At 36.6% G+C, this 26,323-nt stretch overlaps 1 protein-coding gene across 4 annotated transcripts in view; it reads right to left on the reverse strand.

Moving 5' to 3' along the window:
• Rab26 (RAS oncogene family member Rab26) overlaps positions 1-26,323 on the reverse strand; it is a 344,828-nt gene that overhangs the window by 268,243 nt on the left and 50,262 nt on the right. For 2 of the 4 annotated variants that reach the window (XM_069847794.1, XM_069847792.1), the window contains 2 exons: positions 21,716-21,872; positions 2,835-3,092 (listed from right to left, as the gene is read on the reverse strand). In XM_069847794.1, coding sequence (XP_069703895.1) covers positions 2,835-3,092; positions 21,716-21,721 — 264 coding nt within the window. In that variant the 5' untranslated portion in view covers positions 21,722-21,872. The remainder of the gene's footprint in view (positions 1-2,834; positions 3,093-21,715; positions 21,873-26,323) is intronic. The other 2 variants (XM_069847790.1, XM_069847791.1) reach the window with 1 other exon arrangement.

Genomic DNA, 26,323 nt, shown 5'->3' on the forward strand with positions numbered 1-26,323 from the left:
AAATTGAGACAACTTATTCTTCCAGTAATTTTTCGTAGTTTTCTTAAGGTGCTAAGACAAATGCCGGGATGGCCCAAAAGAAATAGGTCACGAACCTACATCTTCCCACCACCCAATTTCCTTTGCAAGGACGCGTTTTCGCTTACCTTTTAAATGTTTCTCCTTTCATTCATTCATTCATTCATTCATTCATTCATTCATTCATTCATTCATTCATTCATTCATTCATTCATTCATTCATTCATTCATCCATTCATTCATTCATTCATTCAAAAACGAACATAATGTTCAACTTTTACTTACAGTTCTTTCGACAATTTCAAACTTAGACACTGAAAAAACACAGTGAGTCTCTTACGACATGGGATTACCATGACACTTGTCTTCAGTAAACAACATAGGACGTCATACTGACAACGTATAAACATTGATGCTATCAATATAATTTAAATCCACGTCCGTGGCTTTCACGTACAGTATTATCAAGGGGCATTTAGCCATCACGTACACCTCGGTCCGCTCATTGCCATCGTTATCATCACCATCATAATCACCATCATCAATATTTAACTTTGGACATCTTGATTGAATGTCGTCACTCTTATGAAAATCTTCTCATTTTCAACCAACAGTCCACACCTGTGGAGTAACGGATATCGCGTCTAGCCGCGAAATCAGGTAGCCCGGGTTCGATTTCCGGTCGGGGCAAGTTACCTGGTTGAGGTTTTTTCAGGGGTTTTCCCTCAATCCAATATGAGCAAATGCTGGGTAACTTTCGGTGTTGGACCCCGGACTCATTTCACTGGTATTATCATCTTCATCTCATCCAGACGCTAAATAGCCTGATATGTTGATAAAGCGTAGTAAAATGACCTACCAAAATAAAAAAAAATTCAACCAACAGGAAATATTCACTACTAACAGAAACTCATAGTTATGTAGTCACTATGGATCAAGTTCTCTGTTTAAGACAATACGGGAAATTATTAGATACTGATGACACAACAGCCGATAACTCAATCCAGTTCTATTATATTAGTTTGTAGTTGTCATAGACGCTTATTCAACGTCAAAATTCAACGTGTTCCAAGAATTTAACGACAAATTTTGCCTGGAACACTATCAGAGACAAGGTTCTCTTACGTGCCATAAACGTACGACAAAGGACCGACATTTTTTATTTTTCTACAGGATGTAGCCATGCTAAGGATTTTTGGTAAAACTGCGAGTTGAATCACAGCGGAAGACAATGAAGATCAACATCATCGTCACCATCAGCAAGCTTCCAGGATTTCATCTACACTGTTGTGAGATTTTGTAACCATTACTAGGCATTCCCATGTAGTCATTTCCCTCTTCATATGGTCAGCGTGGCGCAATATCATAACTAAGTCATTACTGGACAAATTCAACACAAGAATAAGATACCTACTCTCAGTTCCCAAGGAAACGATACAAATCTGTATTTCTCTGAAGGAATAATTGGCCAAAATAAGCCAAATCATTACTTTATTACTATGAAAATAAGATTAGTCTTTATCACCACCACCACCACCACCACCACCACCACCACCACCAACATTTTACAGATTGCACCATCAATCTGTTCCGCTTTCACTTTGTCCAGCTTTTTCTACAATTTCCAGTGTGTGTGTGTGTGTGTGTGTATGTGTGTGTATTATTTCCCATAGATTCATAGTTATGCGCTATCGCTGCTTTTCCCTAAGGTAAATTGTTGTAACACATTTATCTTAATCACGCCTATAGCCTTAATCCATAATTTCTCCCGTCTTCATCTCGGATTTTGTCAATTCCTGCAAATCGTTATACAGATCTGGTAAATCCCATTCCAGAAAATATATTTTTACTTTCGTGTCTTTGGTTTACAGTAATCTGCAAACTAATTGGGATCAGCTGATTTTTTATAATCACGTTCTCTTTAGGTGTCACGTATTCTTAGGTTCAAAATAAACACTCAATGTTAGGTCATCAGGAAGCTGAATGGTTCACCGAAAATCTACACATAATAAAAATTACGTCCCATTGAAAGCTGAATATTCCAATGAAATGGCTCTTCCAACAGAACGCTCTTGCAAAAATTATCGAGAAATCAAGACAGTCGGTCGATCTGAAAAATTGACAGATTTCAGTCGTGTTGGAAAGCTGCGGGCAAAGCTGTACAACAAAATAATATACAATTCATGGAATGACTGACAGGAATTTTTATGGTGTGGAATAATGATGAATTGAAAATATTTTTCTGAATTTAATAAATTCATTGCATCAAAGAACCCACAACGGCTAAAAAAAGTCAGGTTCTTTCTTCGGTTGGGTGTGAAATTTTATTGAGACGCTAAGTAATAAAGTGCTATTCTCGCCCCTGTCTCAGTTAATTTGTACACTATTGCAATACCAAATAGCATTCTTTACTTTCTAACATTCGACGGCAATGAATATCCCTTCAAAATTAATTTAAGCAGCTGTATTTGCATTTCGGTGATATATGCTTGATACTCATGTTTGAATCCTACTGCCTAACAATCGAAGACACTAAAGATGTTCTTAAGAACTTTTTATTTTAGTAGGTTACTTTACAACGTAATGAAATGAAGGTGACAATGCCGGTGAAATGGTCCGGGGTCCAACACCGAAATTTACCCAGCATTTGCTCATATTAAGTTGAGGGAAAACCCCGGAAAAACCTCAACCAAGTAACTTGCCCCGACTGGAAATCTAACCCGGGCCACCTGGTTTTGCGGCCGGACGCGCTAACCGTTACTCCACAGGTGTGGACTCTTAAGAAAATAAACTAGAACCAAATCTGCTGTACTCACCTTGTGAACCATCTGCTCCGCCTCATCCTGCTGCTGTTCGTACAGCTTCAGCAGGTCTGCCGGAGGCTTGTAGTCTCTGTATCCGGTAGGAGACGGAGTCTTCAATTGCTGTGTCTTCTCTCCAGGCACAGTCATCATGTTCATTTGTTTGTTACCGTCCCCACCGCCTCCGCCCCCGCCGCCGCCGCTTTCCGATACAGCCGTGTCTTCAGGTGATTCGAAAACGTCATCACTCATACTATCATCAGTGGTCATCACCTGCAACAAAATGGACAATAATAATCCGGGAGAAAAATCAAAGCAGTTATACGATTAAAATTAAAACAATGTTAGAAAATTACTTTCTACACTGAGTCAACACACGTATCTCTACTATGATATTTCGTCATCACCATCGGAGTCTGGATTTTAATGACGTCATATTTTATCCGGCAGGTTACAGCCAGTGTTAACTTATTTATTATCTAGGTTGCAAACGTTTTTGTGTGTTCAGGCCATTAACTGTCACTTTTTACGCAATTAATTGATCCTATTAAACAATTTAAGGTTTTTTTCCAAACACTCTCCAATTCACATCGCAACGTTAAGCTACAATACGAAAACATTTTGATGTCAATACAAAGCACTAAAACATATTTCATAAACATAACATAAGCTATACAAAGTTATACGCTACGTCCATGATGTCCTTTTCTAGGGACCCCATACGAAAATTAAATGTACCGACATTGGCTTTCGCTAAAATTTAATGAATTATTTAGAGTAGCCCCTGAACGTTCTCTTGAACACACTGTTTTCCCCCCTTTTCTTTCTTAGGCCTACTCATTTTACTGCCCCATTATCACAAGATAGATCATCCGATCATATTCCATTAGACATCCACAGTACAAGACTCTTGAATACATCTGATGCTGAACATGGTGATATATTATTTATGCAGAAACAAGGTGGCTCAACAGGAGTTGATGGAATCCCCATTGAATTAGTAGCTAATTCTATCATTATGCAACGAAATATATGAGAAAGGTGAATGGCCTGAAGATTTTACGGAGACAGTGTTGCTTGCAATCCCGAAGAAAAATTATGCCAAGAAATGTAAAGAGTTCAGAACTATCAGCCTGATATCACACTCGGCGAAGATTCTCTTGCGAATACAGAATCGACGTTTGTATTCTAAGATGGAAGAACAGTTGGAAGAAGAGCAGTTTGGCTTCAGGAAGGGAAAGAGATGCAATTGGATTGCTAAGAACAATAGGCGAAAGATACCTATAGAAGAATAAAGAATTGTATATAGTATTTGTGGACTTAGAAAAGGCTTTTGACAGAGTAGATTGGAATAAACTTATGGCGATCCTAAAGAAAATTGGTGTGGATTGGAAAGAGAGAAGACTATTCAGTATTCTTTATATGAAACGAGTCAAGGTCAGGCTAGGAGAAGAAATGTCAGAAGGAAGTGAAATAGGAAGAGGAGTACGTCAACGATGCCCTTTATCACCTACCTTATTCAACATCTACTTGGAGAATTTAGTGAAGAACTGTTTTCAGAACACGGGAGGAGTGACAGTAGGAGGCAAAAGAATAAAGTGTATAAGATTTGCTGATAAGATGGCTTTCTTACCGGAAAAGGAGTTGATAAGGGATATGCTACAGGAGCTAAATGACAGCTGTGAACAATATGGGATGAAGATAAATGCAAATAAGACGAAGACTATGGTCATAGGAAGAAAAATAAAGAAGATAAACTTGCGAATTCTAAATGAGGCAGTAGAGCTGTAAGCAGTAACATGAACTGCAGCCAGGAAGTCAAAAGGAGGATAGCAATGGCAAAAGAAGCTTTTAATAGAAAAAGGAACATCTTCTGCGGACCTCTGGAAAAAGAACTAAGGAAGAGACTAGTGAAGTGCTTTGTATGAAGTGTGACATTGTTTGGGGCAGAAACATGGACATTACGACGAAGTGAAGAGAAGCGAATAGAAGCATTTGAAATGTGAATTTGGAGAAGAATGGAACGTGTGAAGTGGACAGCCAGAATAAGAAATGAAGCTGTGCTGTAAAGAGTGAGTGAAAAAAGAATGATGCTGAAACTGATCAGGAAGAGTAAAAGGAATTGATTGGGTCACTGGCTGAGAAGAAACTACGTACTGAAGGATGTACTGGAAGGAATGGTGAACGGGAGAAGAGTTCGGGGCAGAAGAATATGTCAGATGATAGACGACATTAAGATATATGGATCATACGAGGAAACAAAGAGGAAGACAGAAAATAGGAAAGATTATATTAACTTTAATATAATTTCACTGCACATTTTATGAATTTTTGTGCATATTTGCAAACGTATTATAATATGTTTTAAGCGTGCTAAAAGGTGATAAATAGAATAGTTATTAACCACGAGTGACTGGTTCCTTATATTACATCGTCGTTTCCAATCGAAATTGTACTGCTTAGTTATCAAAATCAGCTGAATTTCATCAATTTATCGAGATGAGTAATAGTACACAAATTAATTATTTCACTGATTAATACCTTATTAATTGATTGATTAGTATTGTTAGTTAATTAAGCGATAGTCAATAGATCAGGGCCTATTAACTGAAGAGATTATTCATTATCAAATAAATTTATTGGATAATGACAGAAGCTGAACACGCTTGACAAGAGCAGAGTATCGGCGCTGCTGACAACGACAACATGGTGCTTGATGTCGATTGGCTAGAATAGTAAATTAAAAACAAACAGATCTAAGTGTAGTTTGTTACAAATTATGTGACAATTGACATTATGTTCGCGTTGTAGATTTATTAACATATTTCACTTGCAATATGTCCGATCCATCTTTTACGGTTTAGCCCACTCTAACCTTGTCACAGTTCTTTGCATCCTGTCCTTTATCTATCCCTTCATCTAATTCTCCCTAACCTCATCAAAGTACTCGGCGTCCTGTTACTTATCTGTATCCTCATCTAACCCTCTCTAATCTTGTCACAGTGGGTGCTTGCGCCAGATTTGTTGTTTGTTTGTAATTGAGGAATACAGTGATATATTAGGGGAATGGATTGCGCCAACGATATTCTGTCTAAATATGCTGGGTTTCTTTTTGTGCAGTTGGTATAGATGGCGCACTAAATCTGGTAACATGCGCATAGTACCCCTCTTTCTACTAGAGCACGATTTCTAGGTAGCGAATTTCGAGGCTGCTATACAGGGTGTTTCCGAGGTGGTGTTACAAACTTTCAGGGATGATGGCGAAGGGCACATGTATCAATTTGAGATAAGGAACCATGGTCCGGAAATGACTGAGTTCAAAGTTAAAAGCAAAAATAGTTGTGTGGAAATCGAATTGTTATTTGGCACCACGTGCCTCTTTCCCTTAACTTTTGGAACAGTCGTGGAAAGATAATATGGGCCGGATGTCTCCTACGTGGATTTTTGTCCCGTCCCTATACAATCTGTGAGTTTGTCTACTGTTCCTATTGGCTCATCCGTATTCGAAAATCAGGTCTGCATATTCCGCTCTCGTGTACTCTTCCATTTCACTAGGACTGATCGACTGGACACTGCAACTTGTACACATACACTGCTGTCTACAGACTTGCATATCAGGACCGACCATGTCCGTTACACATTACGCTACCTGCATTGCTTTAGTGTAGTTTCCTGTCCCCACCTATCAGACAGCGCACTGAATGGAATACTGCAAGTAGGCAACGTAAACAACGTCAGATAAATACAGTATGTGTAATATGTACAGATAAATACACATAAATAAGGTGTACAGAGGAATAAAATTATGTCATTTCCACACACTATTTTTGTTTGTAGCTTTCGACTCGGTCATTTCCGGACCAGGGTTCCTTATCTCAAATTGATACATGTGCCCTTCGCCATCATTCCTGAAAGTATGTAACACACCTCGGAAACACCCTGTATATGAAGCAATTGTTTCAACATGTGGTGAGGCAATTCAGCTCTTGGGTTGTCGGTTTCATCTTGGCTAGGCATGGTGGCGTAAACTACAGAGTATTACCAGAATCCCAAATAAAAACAAAATAAATAAAAGAAAGCTTAAAATAAAAAATGGCCTAGCAAGAGTGTTCAAAGACAATTCGTCTCACTCTGGTAAATGGCTTACACATTTTTTTGGTTTTTCCTATTTACCTTCAGAAAAAGTAGGCGATTTTGTTTTTCATATGACTGAGATTAAGTCAACAAGCCCAAAAATGGAACAGTTTAGCGCCTATCAGGCCGAGCAGTCGTCTGGATCACTTACACAACCAACACATGTGAGGCGTTTCATAGAAAATTCAACGACTTATTTACAGCTAACACTCTGACATTTAAGGTAATTTCAGTTTTAAAAAAAATGGAACGCGCATGCAGGTCCATAGAAGAAGAAAAATAGAAAATCGAGCAATTATTCGTGTGCCAGTCCGCAGTCTGGGAAAGTGGGACGGAAAATTGTGCCCTAACATCGTAATGTGGGACCAACATAAAATAAAAATATTCTTGAATTTATATATGACTTAGTGGCGCGAACATGTTACGGCGCTACAGCAAATGGCGCAAGAACATAATGGCGCTATCACAAGTGGCGCAAACATCGGCTCCTGTCACTTATTAATACCCTCATCCAACTCTTGTCACGGTCTTCGCTGTTGTGTTGTGGCAGTTAAAGGTAATGTTTATTATTATTATTATTATTATTATTATTATTATTATTATTATTATTATTATTATTATTATTATTATAACTTGTTGCACGAATGATACCTGATTTCGAGAGAGGCATTTGCGCTGAGTTATATGATACGATCCAGTTTTTATGCTTTAGTTCGCCTACTGGCCGGAAATCATTATTATTATTATTATTATTATTATTATTATTATTATTATTATTATTAAGCTGCGGATTTATGCCTATATGCCTATTTCAATCCTTAACCTGAAGGTGGAAGATTTTAGGTCACATATCCACTTTAAGACATTGTGAGTAGGCCTATTATATGCGAATTCTATAGTGCTTATAATTGCCTAATTCACTAGTAAATGCCTATTTGCTTATAAATTCCTAAAAGTTGCCTAAATATCCGTATTATATATTATACTTGAATTTACTGACCATTCTATCGATATTTTTTGAATCTGTAATTTGTTTCTTTATCTAGCAGAGGGAAGTGATATAGAACTATCGATAATTCTGTGTGTTACGTTTTACTGCCACCAGAGCGCGGAGAAATCAAATAATTTAAAATCAACTAATAAGAAAAAAAAATGTATTTCGAAAGCCGCATGAATCATTGTGGTAGTAGTCTAGGGTAGTTGTTTTAAACTGTGTATCCGTTTTGTCAGTTTGTGAATTGAGTATGGAGTTGAGTTTCTGCTGTAATACGTGAACTAGGCCTATACCGTGGAGATATGCCAAAGCAAAAGTCATCAGAAGCACGGATTGGAAAATACATTGACGTTACTGCGTTCCCACTGGTATGGTCCCCAGCTGAGATTGGATCCCTGAAGTATTGCCCCATCACTTCATGTTAAGTGGAAGGAAGTTTCTCCCAATTTAAGAACATTCTTACAGACAATAGACATTAGTTCTCATTACAACATTGGGACGAATATTTAATTATTCACTGCCATAATGACATTCCTATAGAAAGTAGTGTATAATGCTACGCTATGGTCGTGTTAGCCATTAAGAATTATACATTTGTTAATGCCTTTTTAAATGCCTATTTTAGAATTTTGAATGCCTATTATGCCTACTTATTTCAATTGTTTTTAGTGCCTAAAAATCCGCAGCTTGATTATTACTGTCATCATCATCTTGAAGAGCGAGGGTGAAGCTACAGCGCTACGTCCACCATACGTGAATTATTACGCCAAACCCTCAGGTCTGATCGGAACTCGAACCCCAGACTAGCTGTGTGACAGGCTGATGATCTAGACCACGCAGCCACCGTGGTGATAAAAAAATTCCTACATTTTTATAGTTGATTATGGAATTCAGCTCGTTCTCTACAATGGAATGTATTGCATCGTCATATAAATAAATTATACAGTTGCGTGTTTGTGTAGTCCAGCTACAGGAGAGGCTGGGGACACGCAAGTGGTTTATTATATAGGCAGCAAGGCACGCAGGGTGGGGGAGATGGAAAAAGGGACCGGCTAACAACATTGAATTACTTGTCGATGGGCAGGCAACCTTTTATGGGGATGTTCGTCCCCTTACTTCCGATGTTCCTGATTGTAGGTCACAGTTCAGCAGTTTCACTGCAGAACCAATTTCCAGTCGTGCAGTACGCCGTCTCGTAACGTAGCAATCAAGGCACTTTAATGGAATACTGCCCTCAATGTTTCAATTTTAATTTTAATACATTTAAATCGCTTTCTGTATTTAGAGGACGCCAAGTTCGCCATTAACTCTGAGGATAGAAAGTTTAAATCCGACAGTCTTCGGCAAACGCAATAATATCCTTCAAAAACACAGGTGGTATTATACATCTTAGTGTTCGAATGACCGATAAAAGGGTTTATGTTTCTGCTCTGTGTAAGACAGTGATGTCAAACTCAAACACCACTACAAACCAGGAGTTCACCGCTGTGGAGTAAGATTAGCATGCCTGACCGTGGAACGAGCGGACCTAGGTTCAAATCTTGGTTGGGACAAGTTACCTGGTTGAGGTTTTTTTCAGAGTTTTCCCTCAATCCATTAAGAGCAAATTCTGGGTAACTTTCGACGTTGGACCCTGGACTCATTTCGTTGGCATTATCACCTTCATCTTATTCAGACTATAGCATAACTATAGCAGTTGATAAAACGTCGTAGAATAACAAATAAAAATTAGAAAGCCACAAGGACATATAGGCCGGGACGGGACGGGCGGGACGGGACGGGACGGGACGGATCCTTACACTTAGGCTTTTTTTTCTTGTTAGGAAGGAGGGAACATCCCACTCTCTACAACCTTGAGGTCTATTGTACATCCCCCATATGGGATGAGTTGCGTGTCCACCGATCCTCTACGCGCACCGACCTAACCACTTGACCTCCTTAACGACTGGTCCCTACAGCCAACAGAGTCCATATACAACTCCTGCTTCGGCAACCTCCCCAAGGCTCCCTTAACGGTCCGAGGAGGAAGTCCTCCCCCGAAAAGGTCTGCCCCGGGTTCCGTTGCAGATGCTGTTCATCATCGCTTTAATACAATCCACGGAGGCCGGTCGAGAGAGCCAGCAGCTTCGGAGGGCCCCCTGTAGAGCTATCTGAAAACTAAAAGAAGTAACGGGATGATGACTGAAGGGCTGATAGAGGAGAAAAGGAAGTAGCGAAGATGAATGGGGTTTCAATCGCCTGACAAAGTTACCTGATATTCATCCATAGGAGTGAGGGAAAAATCCCGAAAAAACCTCACCCAGGCAACTCGTCCCGACCGGGAATCGAACCCGGGCCAGCTGGAATCAGGAGTTAAACTCGCTAACCCTTCAGCCACAACGGTGGACTACACTTAGGCTTACTTTGGTAAGTCCGATAGGTGACTTGGGTGGCATCCGTGAATCTGATGCTGAGAGGTATACCATCCTGTCTCAGCCCTGATACAGCCAGGTTATTCTCGGATGAGTACCTGATAAGCCCCAGGTTCCAGAGACCTAAGACCTTCCTATCAGCATCGGAAACCCGTACTACTACAAGACATCACCCCAGCCTATTTGTAACTATTGAAGATGATAGCTGAAATGAAGGGAAGGTGAAGTAGAGTGTCTTGGTAGAATACTAAAGAGAAATAGGAGTACATCGAGAAAACCCGTCTGCAACGTCTGCTTTGTTCGTCACAAAATCCACCACGGATTAATGGGAGATAGAATCCCGGCCACCTGGTTAGAAGAGCCACAGAAATGGAGAATTTAAAATTCCCTCATAGTTCTCAGTTTATTTACAGGTCCATAAAGAGAATATCAATCACTTTTCTATAGGCTATATTATATAAAGCAGTGTTATTCAACCGCCGGGCCCTTGCATCAATTATACCGGGGCGCGATATATTCTCCTGGAATTTTTCACGAATTTTTTGTAGGCCTACTGGAAATATGCTTAGGAGAATAATTTCCGTGATTGTGTCGAAAATCGCAATGCTAAATTCTAAAATCTAAGTAAATAACATTTGTGTAGTAAATGTCAATGACCAGTTCATTTATTTTTTAATGATCGAGAATTTTTCAGACTTAGAAATCTTGCGGATAAGGAGAACTGTAAGAAATCTTGCGGATAAGGAGTACTGTAAGAAATCTTGTGGATAAGGAGTACTGTAAGTGTCTAAGTTACAGCTGTTTATGAAAGGTTATGAAAACTGCCTGCAAGCCGATTACAACAAAGGGCAGCGAATCCTCTGTTCTGAAAATTGAACGAAATAACATCTGTGTTGTAGATGTCAGTGACCAATTACCTGGAAATTATAAACAATTATGTTTTCACTTAAATTGAAGATTAATGCAGTCTATATGCGGATCTCGATACTGAATAGTCGTCGTGGACACAGTCTCTTAGCAAGTTCTCACTGCAATGTGTGTTTGTTTCAAAACCCGAGTATCGTGATTTTTTAAAATTAATAGGCATACAGATTTAAATATTAATATGAATAAAAGACAAGGGACTTTGCTTAATTTTGGTATTAAGAAATTTCGTACTGAAGATGTTTATGACGCAACAACTATGATGTATCCACTTCGAGTTCACAGAGTGATCTCAAGGATAAGCAAAAGGACGGGAAAACTACCGGAACACAGAAGAAAAAGATTGCGTTCACTTGTAAGTGCATGGACACTAAAAATTTGGTTTCATACTATGTTCTGGCACTGATCAATTGAAATCAGTTTAATAATACAGTGATCAATGTAATAAATTTTATAAGTTTTTGGTGGTCAGAAAGGGATAGTATGTCAATGAAAATTAGCATAAATTAATTATATCGGCTTGAGGTAACTACAACATTCTAAAAAATTTAATTAATCCAGTGACTGATAATTAAATTATTTGTCAACATATCACACCGTTTTCGTAGTGTACTAATGCTCTCTAAGTCTTAAAATATTACACCATACGTAATTATTAATACTTATGTTAGTTAAATGTATGAACTTTAAACAAATTGGGAAGGTATATAGAATAAATTTGTTGGGGTCCGACTCTCGTCTTACAGAACAAATTTACCGGATCGCGGTCTCTGAAAGGCTGAGAGCCATCGATATAAAACTGTAGGAATTAAACTTCAAACTACGACTACTTACCTGTAATTAAGCTGTGATTCCTATGATATTGTTTATAATGTCTGTGTATATTGCTTCTGTGCGTTTCTATAACGATTTTATAGCATAGTAAGCATATCACGTTTTCTCTATGAACACAACAGAATTTTTGTTCCCAACCTACTTGGAATTGGCGTTTACGTGTATTCACTCACGTTGACATGTTAAACAACGCAAAGACAATCCGTCACATCGACTACAGAGGGTCGCTTACAGAGGGAGGTGGAAGGGGGTGGAAGGTGGTGGGAGGAACGTGATGTCAGAACCCTCCCCGCTACCCGATGTAATCATGATTACCAGTTTGCCCGCGTCTGATATAAAGTACCGGTATGCTAAACAATTCTTAATTAAATTTTCAGTAATACTAATTTTATTTATTTATTTATTTATTTATTTATTTATTTATTTATTTATTTATTTATTTATTTATTTATTTATTTATTTATTTAGAATATTAACGTGCAAAACAACAGCACAAGGCCAATTACTGTTTAGCACGATACAGAACAGAATAAAACAACAAATGATGATGAGCATGAATGATAGAAAATGGGAATGAGATGAAAATACAAACAATATAATAGTCTACTTTAATCGTAACAAAGTAAGATAGCACAAATAATTATTAAAATTAATACATTGAAATGATTAAAATAATGGCAACTGAATAGAATGAATTACAAATGTATTAAGGAAATCATATAAATGAGACTGGAATAATATAAGTAATATTGTAAAGATATGCAATTGACAAAAATAGAATACTAATACAAAAAATGCAATAAAATGAACAACTATGGTACACATTACATAATAGAGATAACAATAAAATGAGTATAGATTACAATGATTAGTTTACAAGAATTAATACTATTATATTTTATGGAAAGGAGAAAAAAAATGTTATGTTTTATTTAACGACGCTCGCAACTGCAGAGGTTATATCAGCGTCGCCGGATGTGCCGGAATTTTGTCCCGCAGGAGTTCTTTTACATGCCAGTAAATCTACTGACATGAGCCTGTCGCATTTGAGCACACTTAAATGCCATCGACCTGACTCGGGATCGAACCCGCAACCTTGGGCATAAAAGGCCAGCGCTATATCAACTTGCCAACCAGGTAGACTGGAAAGGAGATGATTCATACAGAAGTATTACCAATATGTGTAGAAAGATAATGCAATTAATGTTAGCAAAGGCATTGCCATATTCTAATACTTCTGTACATTGAATGGATCGAAATCGCCTACATGCAAGTTAGCATTTTTAATACATCTCGAGACCGGAGAGGAAGATTTAGAATTTCTAATATAGAAGAGTTTGTGATGCCTCATGTCCTTCATAGGAATACGAAGGCTGACACTGTTTAAGAAAGATTGACAATTAATGTCACCTTTAAGGACCTTACATAAGAATAAGTAATCGAGGTCATGACGTCTGGCATAAAGGCTTCGACAATTAAAGTGCTCGCATTTTTTATCATAGTTAAATCCAGAGTTATTAGGCAAAAATCTATACGAACATAATGATATAAATTTCCTTTGTATGTTTTCCAATTTTGCCGAATCAGTACTTGAAATAGAGTTCCAAACTACAGATGCATATTTGAGTTTCGATCTCACTAATGCATAGTATAGTATTAAAAGAGAATCAGGTGTTGAAAAAGAATAAGTTATTGACCGAATTATTCCTAACATTCTTATTGCATAGTTATAAATATAATCTATGTGGTTATGAAAATATAATTTATTGTCAATTAATACACCGAGGTCTCTAATACAGTCTTATCTGTTAATTAATACAGTTTTTAGAAGATAGTTATATTTTAGTGTAGATGTTTTCCTTGAAAATGATATTACATGAGTTTTGGATTCATTAATCATCATCCCGTTATCAACTGACCATTTGGTAATTGAATTAATGTCATCCTGAAGAAATTGACAGTCAGCATTACTTTTGATTTTTCGAAAAATTTTAAGATCGTCAGCGAATAATAGATAGTCAGAACTTATTCTTTTGCAAATGTCTTCAATGAAGATTAAAAATAGAAGAGGTCCTAAAGTTGAGCCCTGAGGTACACCACAAATAATATTAAATGGATCGGAGATAGTATTCGAAATTCGTACACAAGATTGTCTGTCGTGTAAATAATTTTCAAACCAGTTTATGTAACTTACCGATAATCCTATATTATTTAATTTAGACAATAGAATAGAGTGTGGAACCATATCAAACGCCTTACTGAAATCAAAATATATTGCATCAGTTTGGCCCTGGGATTCAACAACTGGTACAATCTGATTCAAATAAGAGACTAAGTTGGTTGTAGTAGATTTGGATTTTGTAAATCCGTGTTGTGCATGATTTAGTTTATTTTTAACAAAAAATGAAATATGTTTGTGAATTATAGTTTCAAAAATTTTAGAGAAATTATTTAAAATAGAGATAGGTCTGTAGTTACTAACTAAATTCCTTTTGCCATTTTTAAAGATCGGAATAACTACTGCTTGTTTCCAGTATGATGGAAATACCCCAGATTTTAAACTTAAGTTAAATATATGAACTAATAAAGGTGTAAGAATTTCTGAACACCCTTTAATTATAAAATTTGGAATACCATCAGTGCCCGTTGATTTAGTCGGCTTTAATTTTTTAATTGATTTCCTTACATCATCATGTGTTACTATAGGTATAGATAGACAGTCAGTACAATTGTTATTATTGTTTTGTGCCTTAAGATTAAGCTTTTTCTGAACTGAATTGAAATGGTTAGCAAATGCATTGACAATATCTTTTTCATCAGTAAGGTGTTTATCTTCAATAATTAATTCATATGGGTGGTTATCAGTTTTACGAAATGATTCAACGTACTTCCAAAATTTCTTAGGTTCATTTTTTAAATTTTCATCGATTTTTTAAGCCAAATTAATTTATCAGTTTTGATTTTAGATTTAACTAGTTTTCTATAATTAGAGAAAATTTGGTAATAGACATCAGTTTTGAATCTTTTATATTTTTTGTGCTCCTTATCTTTTCTTCTGATAAGTTGACGTAAGCTGTTTGAAAACCATTCAGGATATATAGGCCTTTTAGTCATTGTGACTGGTATTGACTGAGATATGGCATTTTTAACAATCAAACATAGTGAATTAGTTGCAACATTTACGTCATTGGCTTGGTACACGCAATTCCAGTCACAATTGTATAGGCTAGAATAAAAATTCAAGTAATCACCTTGAGCATAATTATAAAAACAACTTTGTTGACTTTGATTAGAGTAAGATAGATTATCTTCAAGATTTATTAAGAGGGGAGGATGATATTTATCTTGTAAGACTAGAGAATGCGAGTCCAGTTTGACTTCACTCTCAGAAACATTTGTAAAAACTAAGTCAAGTAGGTTCCTGTTATTAACTGTAAAGTTAATTTGTTGCAAGCTGATATAACTTAGGGATGAAAATAACTCTTGTGATTTGATTTTGGCATAATAATGTATATCATTGGGACAACAACCAGATGTCCAATCCATACCAGGATCGTTGTAGTCACCGAGCATTAATATTCTGTAATTGTGTGAGTCTAGATTAATTTCAAGAAAATTAAGATAGGATTTTAAAATTTTAGGATCAGTATCCGGTGAAAAATAATGATTGCCTATTAAAATATTATAACCATCTTCCGTAGGGATTTGAACCCATACACATTCACTGACAAATTCAAGGTTATGTCTCCGATATACTCCAGATATCTGGAGATATAATAATAATAATAATAATAATAATAATAATAATAATAATAATAATAATACTTTATTGCCAGAACAAATATATATATATATATATATATGTCGATTTTTTTTTTTAAATATAAGAAACAGTAAGTTACATACTCGTGCTCAGGGGGCATTCCACATAAGTTAATGTTAAGACATTTTATTGAATAACAGAGTAAAAAATAATAAAAGAAAAAAAGAAGAAGAAAAAACACATATCACAATAATTGAACTTTAAATTTTCTCTATTAACAGCAATTTTTTATAATTTCTTTGAAATAAGGAGCGTTAGCAAATTGTATGTTTGGGAATTTATCTATTATCATGTTATAAAGCCTTGAACGAAGTTGTTACTGTGATTATATGCTACCCGGAGGTTCATTGCCCTCACGTAAGCCCGCCATTGGTCCCTATCCTGAGCAAGATTAATCCAGTCTCTATCATCATATCCCACCTCCCTCAAATCTATTTTAATATTCTCTTCCCTTCTACGTCTCGGCTTCCCCAAAGGTCTTTTTATATTTATGTGAATATAAATTAAATAGTAGGCCTATATGTGTTATTAGGCATACATTTTTATGAAATGATTATATTAATTATCAGCTTGCTTTAGTCGACTGATGAGCAAAGTACGGTCCATGGACCAGATATATACCTCGGACAAGTTAGTATTGCAATTCCCTTATGGCAGTAGTGTCAGAGTTGTAAGCTCCAAAACCGGTTGTGGAGCTAGATCGGAGCGTAACTTGCTTATGTCTGTGGAAACACCGGAGCACGCAACGAGTCTAGTGGAGCGCTCCGCTCCGTTTAGTCTCTGTCTGACAACGCTGCCTTATGGCATTTATCGAGGTGAGACAAAATGGCCAATAAGCTAGGAGCTCACATAAACTTTTCTTGGACACTTAAAAGAACATGCTATAGGCCTATTTCCTTCATTTTGATTGGATTTAACCATAATTGTCATTTTCATTGTCATCCTCATCCTCATCATCATCATCATCATCATCATCAATATAGTCAATTAAGAGGACTTACCATGTCCACCTCAACGTTGTATTAAAAAATGACGACACTAGGTCCAGAACCCTTGTAAATAGGTACCAATTTAATTCTTTTTTGTCATTCTTGTGGGCGTCCACCATCGTGCTGAGTCCACGTCAAGCGATTTCTATCATTTCTTTGTGTCAGGTTAAGAGAAATAGACAAGTTAAATTGCACCCGGGCTCTTCAACGCGTTAAGGTCACGATAGAAACATTTATTTCCATATGATTACTTTATTTATTTACGTTTTATGATTTAATGTATTATTCCAGTTATTTTTCTATTTATTCTAATATAAACTCTACAGAAATATCTCCAAAAAATGTGACATTTTCAGCCTTGTTGTTCCATCTATTTAAATTCTCTTCCATTCATTTTCATGTAACGAATTTAAACTCTGCAGTAAATATTTTCACTTTAATATTGCATTAGAGTTTGAAAAGAGGTGTCAGAATGAAGTCAGGCGCAGATGAACTCATAAATGTTCCAGTTTTTCAGCTTTTAATAATCACGTAACAAAGCTAGCCCGAGGGAACATTTGCCTCGAAACAGCTTGTTATCGACATACTATGCAATGTCATCAGAATAAAAGAACAGCTAATACGTGAATTCAGTACTTCGTTGCTTGTCGTCGATTGCAGTGTCCACTATGGCCTATTTGATTGGAATTTAGAACCTGTATCGGCATTTGTGGCATTTCACATCTTTCCTAATCGACAATATGTCTTTCTCTTCATTTTAGGGACATATTGTCATTATACAAATTATAAATCCAGCGTTCGATTCTCGACAGGGAAGTTGAAGTTTGTCTTCCTCCCACAGGGATTTGACATGTCCCCTATCTTATTTATGTCCTGTGTTGTCTCAAGCGGATACTTTATCATTGTTTCGAAGGTCCATTCACGATCCAATCTCCTGATAAATTATCAATACCATTAAAATTATCTCTATTGTAAACTATGTTATGTTATGCTGTCGAAGTATGCATGAAGAGCAGCACAGTCATTGAATAAAAAGGCCTAATAAATATTTATTCTGACTGTATTAGTTTCATAAAAGAAAACACTTTTTTTTTTCAAGTCATAGACTCTTGCATTGCATTGAAATGTACCATTTTATTTCTAGGCAACTGTCCGTGAAGAAAGGTCGTATAAGCTATTCAGCAATTTTACGTGACTTAACAGGGGTGAAATATCTTATTACTATAGTCCTGTGTTTGGTTACTTTAAGTGCAAGTTAGATGTTCGTGGACATGGATGGGCAACTCGTGCTCCCAAAGTGTTAAAAAACCTTGAAAGAGAGAAAGGCAGACGGAGACAGCCACAGCAGTTACAAGTTGTTTGTAGTTTCGCTGCAAAAGTCACGGTGCGCTCTGGCGGCTCATGCAGGTGATCGTGATATCTATTCCATAATTTGAATTTGAGAATGACGCATGGTACAATAATAATAGTAATTTTAGACAGACTATACCTGAACACATAACAAAATTATATTATTTTCTAGCTTTGTAAATTAGTTTACTACTGGAAACACAAACTGAATGCAACTTTTTCAAGATACAACAAATATAGCTGCAACACCTATTTATTATTACATTATTTGTTAATATTTCTTATTATAGGTCTTATATGAAACGTAGAACGCTAGAATTTACAAGTCTTTAAACATTATAGAGTATTCCTCTGTTCTCAGAAAGGTAATAGTCTGTATTCGCAAACAATAACAAATTCAAAGAAGTATTTTTTACATGTCACGGCAGATGAAATATGCTTACTTCTGAGCCCTTTCTTTACTTTGAGAGCTTTTATACTTCTTTCTTGTATTAAACTCTACCTCAAGCACATACAGTAGGTCTATATATGGAGGCAAAGAGTATATTTGGAAATTCTGACTTAGGCAACATTACGAACAGTTCGATTCCTGATTTTGCTGGAATCTGAGTGGCGTGCTGTTCTGTAGATTTATTAATTCAAACTATAAATTTTCAAGATTTTCTATCGACGTAAGCCAATAAGATTTCAGAAAAATTTCGATTCCTTGTCAATTGTCACTGTTTCTCCAAACTTAGTAGTGAATTCTGCTGTAGGTCTTGAAGTAGGGTCTTATAGGTCTATTTGGTAAGAAGATTTTCTTATCACTCTTCAAGATATATTAGAGTGTAGGCTTTCACGGTCACCAGCAATATACGCCACTGAAGATGTTCACCGCAGCAGTGAACGAAACGTTTGGTCACACAACCAACAGACCACGGCCTCATAGCCCGGAAAACTTTTCTCCTATACTCTTCAAGATAGTTTATAGTCAAAGAAAGTGAAGTTGTCTATGTTCTACATGATACTGCCACATTTCAAATTTATCCATAAATGTTCTTAGCTAGTCGCTTATATGTCTTGCAATTGTGTAACTCGCACGCACAACTTGCTAATGATATTTGATATCAGTCTCACCTTGTTGATATCCCATTTTTACCTTTAACTGTTCTAAAGCAGATGCAGACAGTATTTCTTTACTAAAACCTTCACTGTTTATTTGTAACATAAAATGCCATGCGTAAGAAAGTGTAATAGAATAAAAGCTTTACCTCTCTTTTTAATTAAAAAATTCTCTTTTTACTCGTAACTAAAGGGAATTGATCTGGGAATTATAATGTTTTTCACTTAAAACGAGCCGCCACTTATGCAGACGCGATCGAACTTGTGTCTTGAAAGAACCGCACACAGACAGTACAGCTAGTACAGAGTCCGTTCTACCTGCATTGAGATTGTGTTGACACTTTGAGAGCACGAATTGCCCACCCATGTTCGTGGATCATAATATTAGCTTCGCTTGCAAAGGAGAGCTCTGACTCGTCTGCCCGCTCTGTTTCAAGTGTTACATCTGCTTATTCGTATAGGACAGTATAGGCACTGAACAATGAGAATGCTACTCACATACAAAATATACTGTCATGTGTATTTAATAACAAAATATTTATTTACAGCCATCTTATGTACAACAGAATATTATTCTCACAATAAGTAAAACGAATCTAGATTCTAGACAGACCTACCTTATTGTTTCACAATACATTTTTCACCCAAAAAGTTAAAACCAATGCTCATTATTTTTGGCCCTTTACAGAGTTTTGAATATTTAAATTGCACTTTTTTAAATAAATAGATATTTATTTAAATCAAAGCGAAATGAGTTTAGAAGTAAATATGATCATTTATTGAAAGAATTGAAATTTGAACATTCACAATTAAAAATTAGTTAATATTAAAATATATTATATAATATATTTCGGCTTTGTTGTTTCAACTTCTGTTCATTTAGAAATGTTTGTAAGTTGTTTTTGCCTCCATGTATTACCGTCCCTAAAGCCAGATTACAGAAATTAATTATGAATAGGCCTACTTGTTTTACACGTGAACGAAGTAAATATAATAGCCCGTGTATGGACACGTCTATAAATAAATACATAAATAAATGGTGGAAATTACAATAATACAATAAATCTCAATAAAAAATAAAATTATTTACATTAACTACTTGCTTTACGAGTCTCTATACATTACAACGAATGACTGTAAACATTTCAAGTGTTTCAAAATAAAAATGTTTCCTTCTTTCTGGTAAAATACGTTTTATTCTTTCCTAATGACGCGTTCGCCACGAAATTCTCCTATTGAAACACTCATTTCCAACCGTCTAGCTTTGTTTTGTTTTGACATAATTCACTGAACAGCAGCAGATCTCAAATGTGTACGCTGCGCTATACTTCATATACACCTACACTGTTGCGCGTTGCTCGGAGGCATTAGGTAACCAAACGCAGGACTCTACTTATTATTAGGACTGAAGAAAAGTATTGGTATCAGAATAGTAAATAATTTCTATATAGAATGTTTACAAAATGCGTCGCGTTGTCGGGTGTCTCTACTGTCTGTAAGGGGCACAGAGAGTGAACATCCGACTCTCCTCAATAGTAGAACTGCTCAAGTGACGTGAGGTTGTATCGGAATACCGAAACAAAAATCCAACAAACAACAGAGGATTGAAGTCAGAGCATGGGGAAATTGTGTTTGACTTAATTGATAATGATATTTTTTGTAAATTTAATATTTGTTCGGAGTTAATTAATTTGAAACACAAGTAATCCTGTAAATGTAAATTTTATTGTGAGTTCATTCATACAGAGCGGACTGTACAAGCAGCCGCTACAGTAACTAGTCGTCCGTGCACACAGGCATTTTGTAAACACAGAGCTCTACGTACGATGCAGCTTAGCCTATAACCAACACTTTTTTCAGCCCTACTTATTAGTACCAACCACTTGAGTTGTAAACGCATTAAGAGAAAAGGATAATACTAAATAAATTTCCGACTAAAAAATGATCATAATTATCTGATAAAATATTAACACCTTGTTGAGGGAATAAATGCTTTCTTTTCTTTCCTTTTCAGAATACAACCCAAGATCACATATAGATTGCTCATTCCTATGTTAAAATCGGTTGCACTTTGAAGAGAACAACCGCCAGGATCGCCGCCCGTCCGCCGTAAACGAACACGAGATGGCAGTACGGTCGCTAATGCAATTCAAATGGGAGTTATGACGTGACTCCTTATGTAACAACTAGATGGCAACATAGTAAACCTGACAAAAGTTGTTACCGTCAAAGCCTATAACGCAGAGCAATCTGGGTATATATGATCTAGGATACAACCAAACTTCCTAGAGATGAATGACGGGTAATTTAATCGTATGGTAAAACTGTCAACTCACCTCCATATTGTGCTGGGACTAAGAAAAGATGGAGCTCTACCTCCGTGTCCCCTATACTCCTCCACGATGTTATGGATAATCACTTGGTAGAACTTCACTTTTTATTCGTCCATAGTACAGATTTAGCAGAGAAACACTAGACTCGAACCCATGGCACCTGAACGAACATTACAAATCGAGAATATCTGTGTTAACATTGAAGTAGTCTCTTTACGAAATCACTAAAAACGGAAGCCGCTAGTTGGAACTTGCAAGGGGTAACATGAAGCGTTAAGCCTCGTACCGTATAGAAGGGACTACTACGATATTGAAATTAACGCTTTCAAAAAGCTTAACACTGTTCTACGCTACTAAGGAAGCACTAAAGGTTGATGCTACTTAATACAAGCGTGAACTACTGCTACAGGGTACAGGACACTACGCAACTACAAAAATATTGAAATCACAGTCTTCAAGATATAAATAAGCAATTATTGAAACACGAATTAAATGTAAAAAATACTTTTGTGATAGAGACGATAAATGGTACCAGTAGTGGCTACAAACCTTGCCTCCGCTTCAGTACCATGTAAACCAGTGGTGACCAACTCAGCTGCTCTTACGAAGCACTGTGTGCACTCAAGAGAAAAAAAAAAGAGAGCAAGATTGGCATTGCAAGCATACTGCTCGTGTACAGCTGAGAGTGATCTTGCACAAAGAGCACGAGTTGGTCATCACTGATGTAAGCATTGTAAACACACGCCTTCACAATTCAACTTTCCATATCGTCCTATACCGTTCTGGGATGAGTAGTGTACTGTTTAAGTTACTAATATTAACTTCTTAAAAAAAATGGTTTATTTAATGACGATCGCAACTGCAGAGGTTATATTGGTGTCGCCGGTGTGCCGGAAGTTTATCCCGCAGGAGTTCTTTTACATGCCAATAAATCTACTGACATGAGCCTAACGCATTTAAATACACTTAAATCCCATCGACCTCGACCGGGATCGAACCCACAACCTCGAGCATAAAAGGATAGAAGGCCAGCGCTATACCAACTACGCTACTGAGGGCGACTTAACATCTTAGTCTCTGGCAAAAAATAAAATATAACTCCGGGTTAAACTCTGTTGTATCGATATTTTTGATCACAATAAAATTGTCATTACATTCGGCACCTGAGATCGAACCTGAGTTCCCTGAATAATAAATCTTGCGAAGATAATGGCGAACAGACGATGAAAGGTCAAAATGGTCTCAACGACTTTCGCTAATTTCGGAAAAGATAATTAATTACACAATTAACTAGTTGAAGTCCTTTACATTTCCAAACCTCACTCAATCCTTGGAGTGTGAACCAACATTCGAACGAACTTCAGACATCAGTTGTCATGCAGAGAATGTTAATTACTCCCACACGCGTTAACAATTGAGAACATTCAATGAACTTCATGTTGTGTATCGTATCTCCCACTCCAATGCTGTTCTACGTATAATGGGCTTAGTATAAACTGATTATAAACAGAAGACAGTCTGCTTTCACATCTGTCTGCCACTAATTAACATGTGGGTTAGAGAAGAACGAAACATATGTCTTCCATTGCTAACTAAAATACATCCAGAAGAATCAATGATTTGATCAAAGACTTATGAACACATTACTATTGTAAAGTGTTTAATGATTCTTTGAAACTAGAATGAAATTATACAACCTGTCATAGTGGGCCAAGCGCTATTTACTGAAGATGTAGAAAACAAGGTTAAAATTGAGTTATTACTATAATTCAATGTAAACATAAAGCAAGTAATATAAAGTACACACATTAAAACTAAATGATATGTCAATCTTCATTAATCTAACTTTACTTTACTTAACTGTAACCCTTACTTTCTCCATTTTTAATAAATGGCGTTTGGCCCACTATGGCTCTGAACCCTTCAATTCACATACAAAATACAAAATATTTACGTCATCATATACAACAATTTCAAAAGTACAGGCCTTTCTCACAATCTGAGGAAAATTAAGTACATAAGGTTCCTTTGTACTAACATGTGGTTGGCACTATGATCTCCCCAGCCGTTATGGCTGGCTTACGAAACCGGGTTTCGCTACTTACTGTAGCTCTTCAAATTAATCATGATGCTAGGTGGACACAGGTCGATACTCTGATCGAAATTTCATTAGAAAATTTCTTTTCCGACGAAGACTCGAACCAGAGCTAATTCTGTAGCACTAGTGTAAAGTACGACGCCTTTGACCACGCAGCTCGGGCGTGAAACAATATTCAGACATGCATATAAATAGCAGAATCAATAGCATGTATTCTGAAAATACCTCTTCACAAAGCAGTGGGCTTCTAATACCGTACTGCAAAGAACAAATTAGAATATATTGCTCGCAACTACACAAACATTACGCACTGCTGACTGTTAGATTATTCCAATACGCGTACTGAGGGGAGTTCGACAGGAAACACAACGAGTAGGCCTATACATATCAACTGTTGTCCGTAACTGTGTTCGGTTTCTCGTGAAGTTCAGTTTTCAAGATTGTTTACTATTTAGTTGTAGGCCTACGAGTTACACTGCTCCGTCGATTTAGTAGAAAGTCAATCTTCACCTATTTAGATGAAACACGCGGAGCAAGTCCCCTGCAATCGACAAGCATAAGCTTTTGGTAGAGGTAGAACAAAAAATTCAAGGAATATTATGGGTAGTAAAAAATCGACCATACGGGAATGGGTATTTAAGAATTGTTAATTCATTATAAAAAGCGAATCTGATACAACTTTAATAAAATTAATGTTATTTCCTAGAACATATATATAATGTATATATATATATATATATATATATATATATATATATATACATCAAGGAAATACAATAATAAATGAATGAAAGAATATGTGATAAAATTAATGAGTGGTAGAGGGCTGGCCTTGCATTCGGGAGGTCCGGGGTTCGCTCCCAGGGGCCGGCAATCCTAACTGAGGTTTTCGTGTTTCCTCAGTTATTTCCAGGCAAATGCCGGATTGTACCTCTTGAAAGTCCGGCCATGGACGGCGATCCTTCCCTTAATACTTTCATATGTGTGAGTGAATGCTGTGTAATGTCTTAAATGTTTGTGTTGTATGGGAGGTGGCCCTGGCACTGAGCTGATCCCTCGTCCGGGGAGGCCCTCCATGTCCTTGTGTGGTCAAAAAAGTATGTATGTGATCCATAGATTAATTCCTCTCCCGACAGGTCGCGGCCCTGTAAGGCCCGTGTGGCGTGGGTCGTGTAAATGAACCCAAAAGGGAGAGGTTAAAAACTAAGAGAAAGAAAGAAAGAAAATGAACTAATAAATAAATAAATATGTAAGAGAAAGAAGGAGGAAATGAGTGAGTGAATTAATTAATTAATTAATTAGTTAATGAAGGAATAAATAAAGAAATAAATTAATAAAGAAATAAATCAATAAATGAAGAATTAAATAAAGAAAGAAAAAAATACTCTCTCCAGCAATATCCTTAACATTTGTGCCATTTTCAAGCGTTCAGATATACTCAGACTTGAAAGTGTTTGTGACATGATGCCTTACCGGTATGCGGGGGCTTAGGTTCTCGTCATAACAACAGACCACCTTGTACTGTTTTCTGCTTTCTTTAGACTCAAACGCATTCTAGTAAATTATTTTGGTTCTGCAAAAAATCAAAATCAGACACATAGATAGATGCCTATTTCAATAACAGCTTTTTCGGTATTAGCTATTCTGGTGAAAATGTCGAAATTTATTACTTACGGTATTAAAATGCTTGTTTTTATTCTTTTTTTTTAAGAGAAAAAAACAATGCTTCGCTCACAAAATCATAATGTATATTTAAGCGTAATTTTTACATCTGAAGAAACTGAAACGTACAAACACTTCATTTCATTTTGAAGTTAAACAGTTCAGGAAAACTAAATCAGCTACTACAAGAAGTTCTTAGAACATCTCTGCACCGTATGTACTCCAGAAAATGCAAAGAAAAAAAAAATAGATTGAGAGAGAGCCAACTTTGCAGTGAAGTTTCAAACATTTTGCTCGTCGACATTCGATAGCCTGGCAATGGTGGTTGCTGTGGGGGGGGGGGAGGCTCTAAGATACCACCTGTCTGAAGAAGTAATGATTTTTTTGTTTTCACTTGCATGCTTTAAATCATATAAGTACAGTATATTCTAATTATATATGAATAATTGTCATAAAATTACGACGTTTACATTTGATATTTACTGCCACATAGCTCAGTGCTAGAACGCTAGGCTTATAACCCGGGGGCCCGGGTTAAAATTCCACTCCACCCTAAATTTATAAGTTGTGTAGGGGCAAGCCGTAGTCCAGGCAGCACAGGGCTTTTTCTCTGGCAATCCGGTTCCTCAACAATTCTCCATCATCATAATTTATTACGACTGTAATGTGGACCCACTGCCTGTGATGCACTCTGGATAGTCTCTGACGAACTAAGTGGTCAAAGCTTCTCGCCACTAGCGACATCTATGAACCCATTTACATACTCGAGCGAATAACGACAAGTTAAAGGCTCTGCAATTGCACAAAAGGATATTTCACATTTTGGTTCTATAAAATTCAGCCTCTCCATG

Source organism: Periplaneta americana, chromosome 15, assembly GCF_040183065.1.
Source record: "Periplaneta americana isolate PAMFEO1 chromosome 15, P.americana_PAMFEO1_priV1, whole genome shotgun sequence".
Taxonomy (NCBI): domain Eukaryota; kingdom Metazoa; phylum Arthropoda; class Insecta; order Blattodea; family Blattidae; genus Periplaneta; species Periplaneta americana.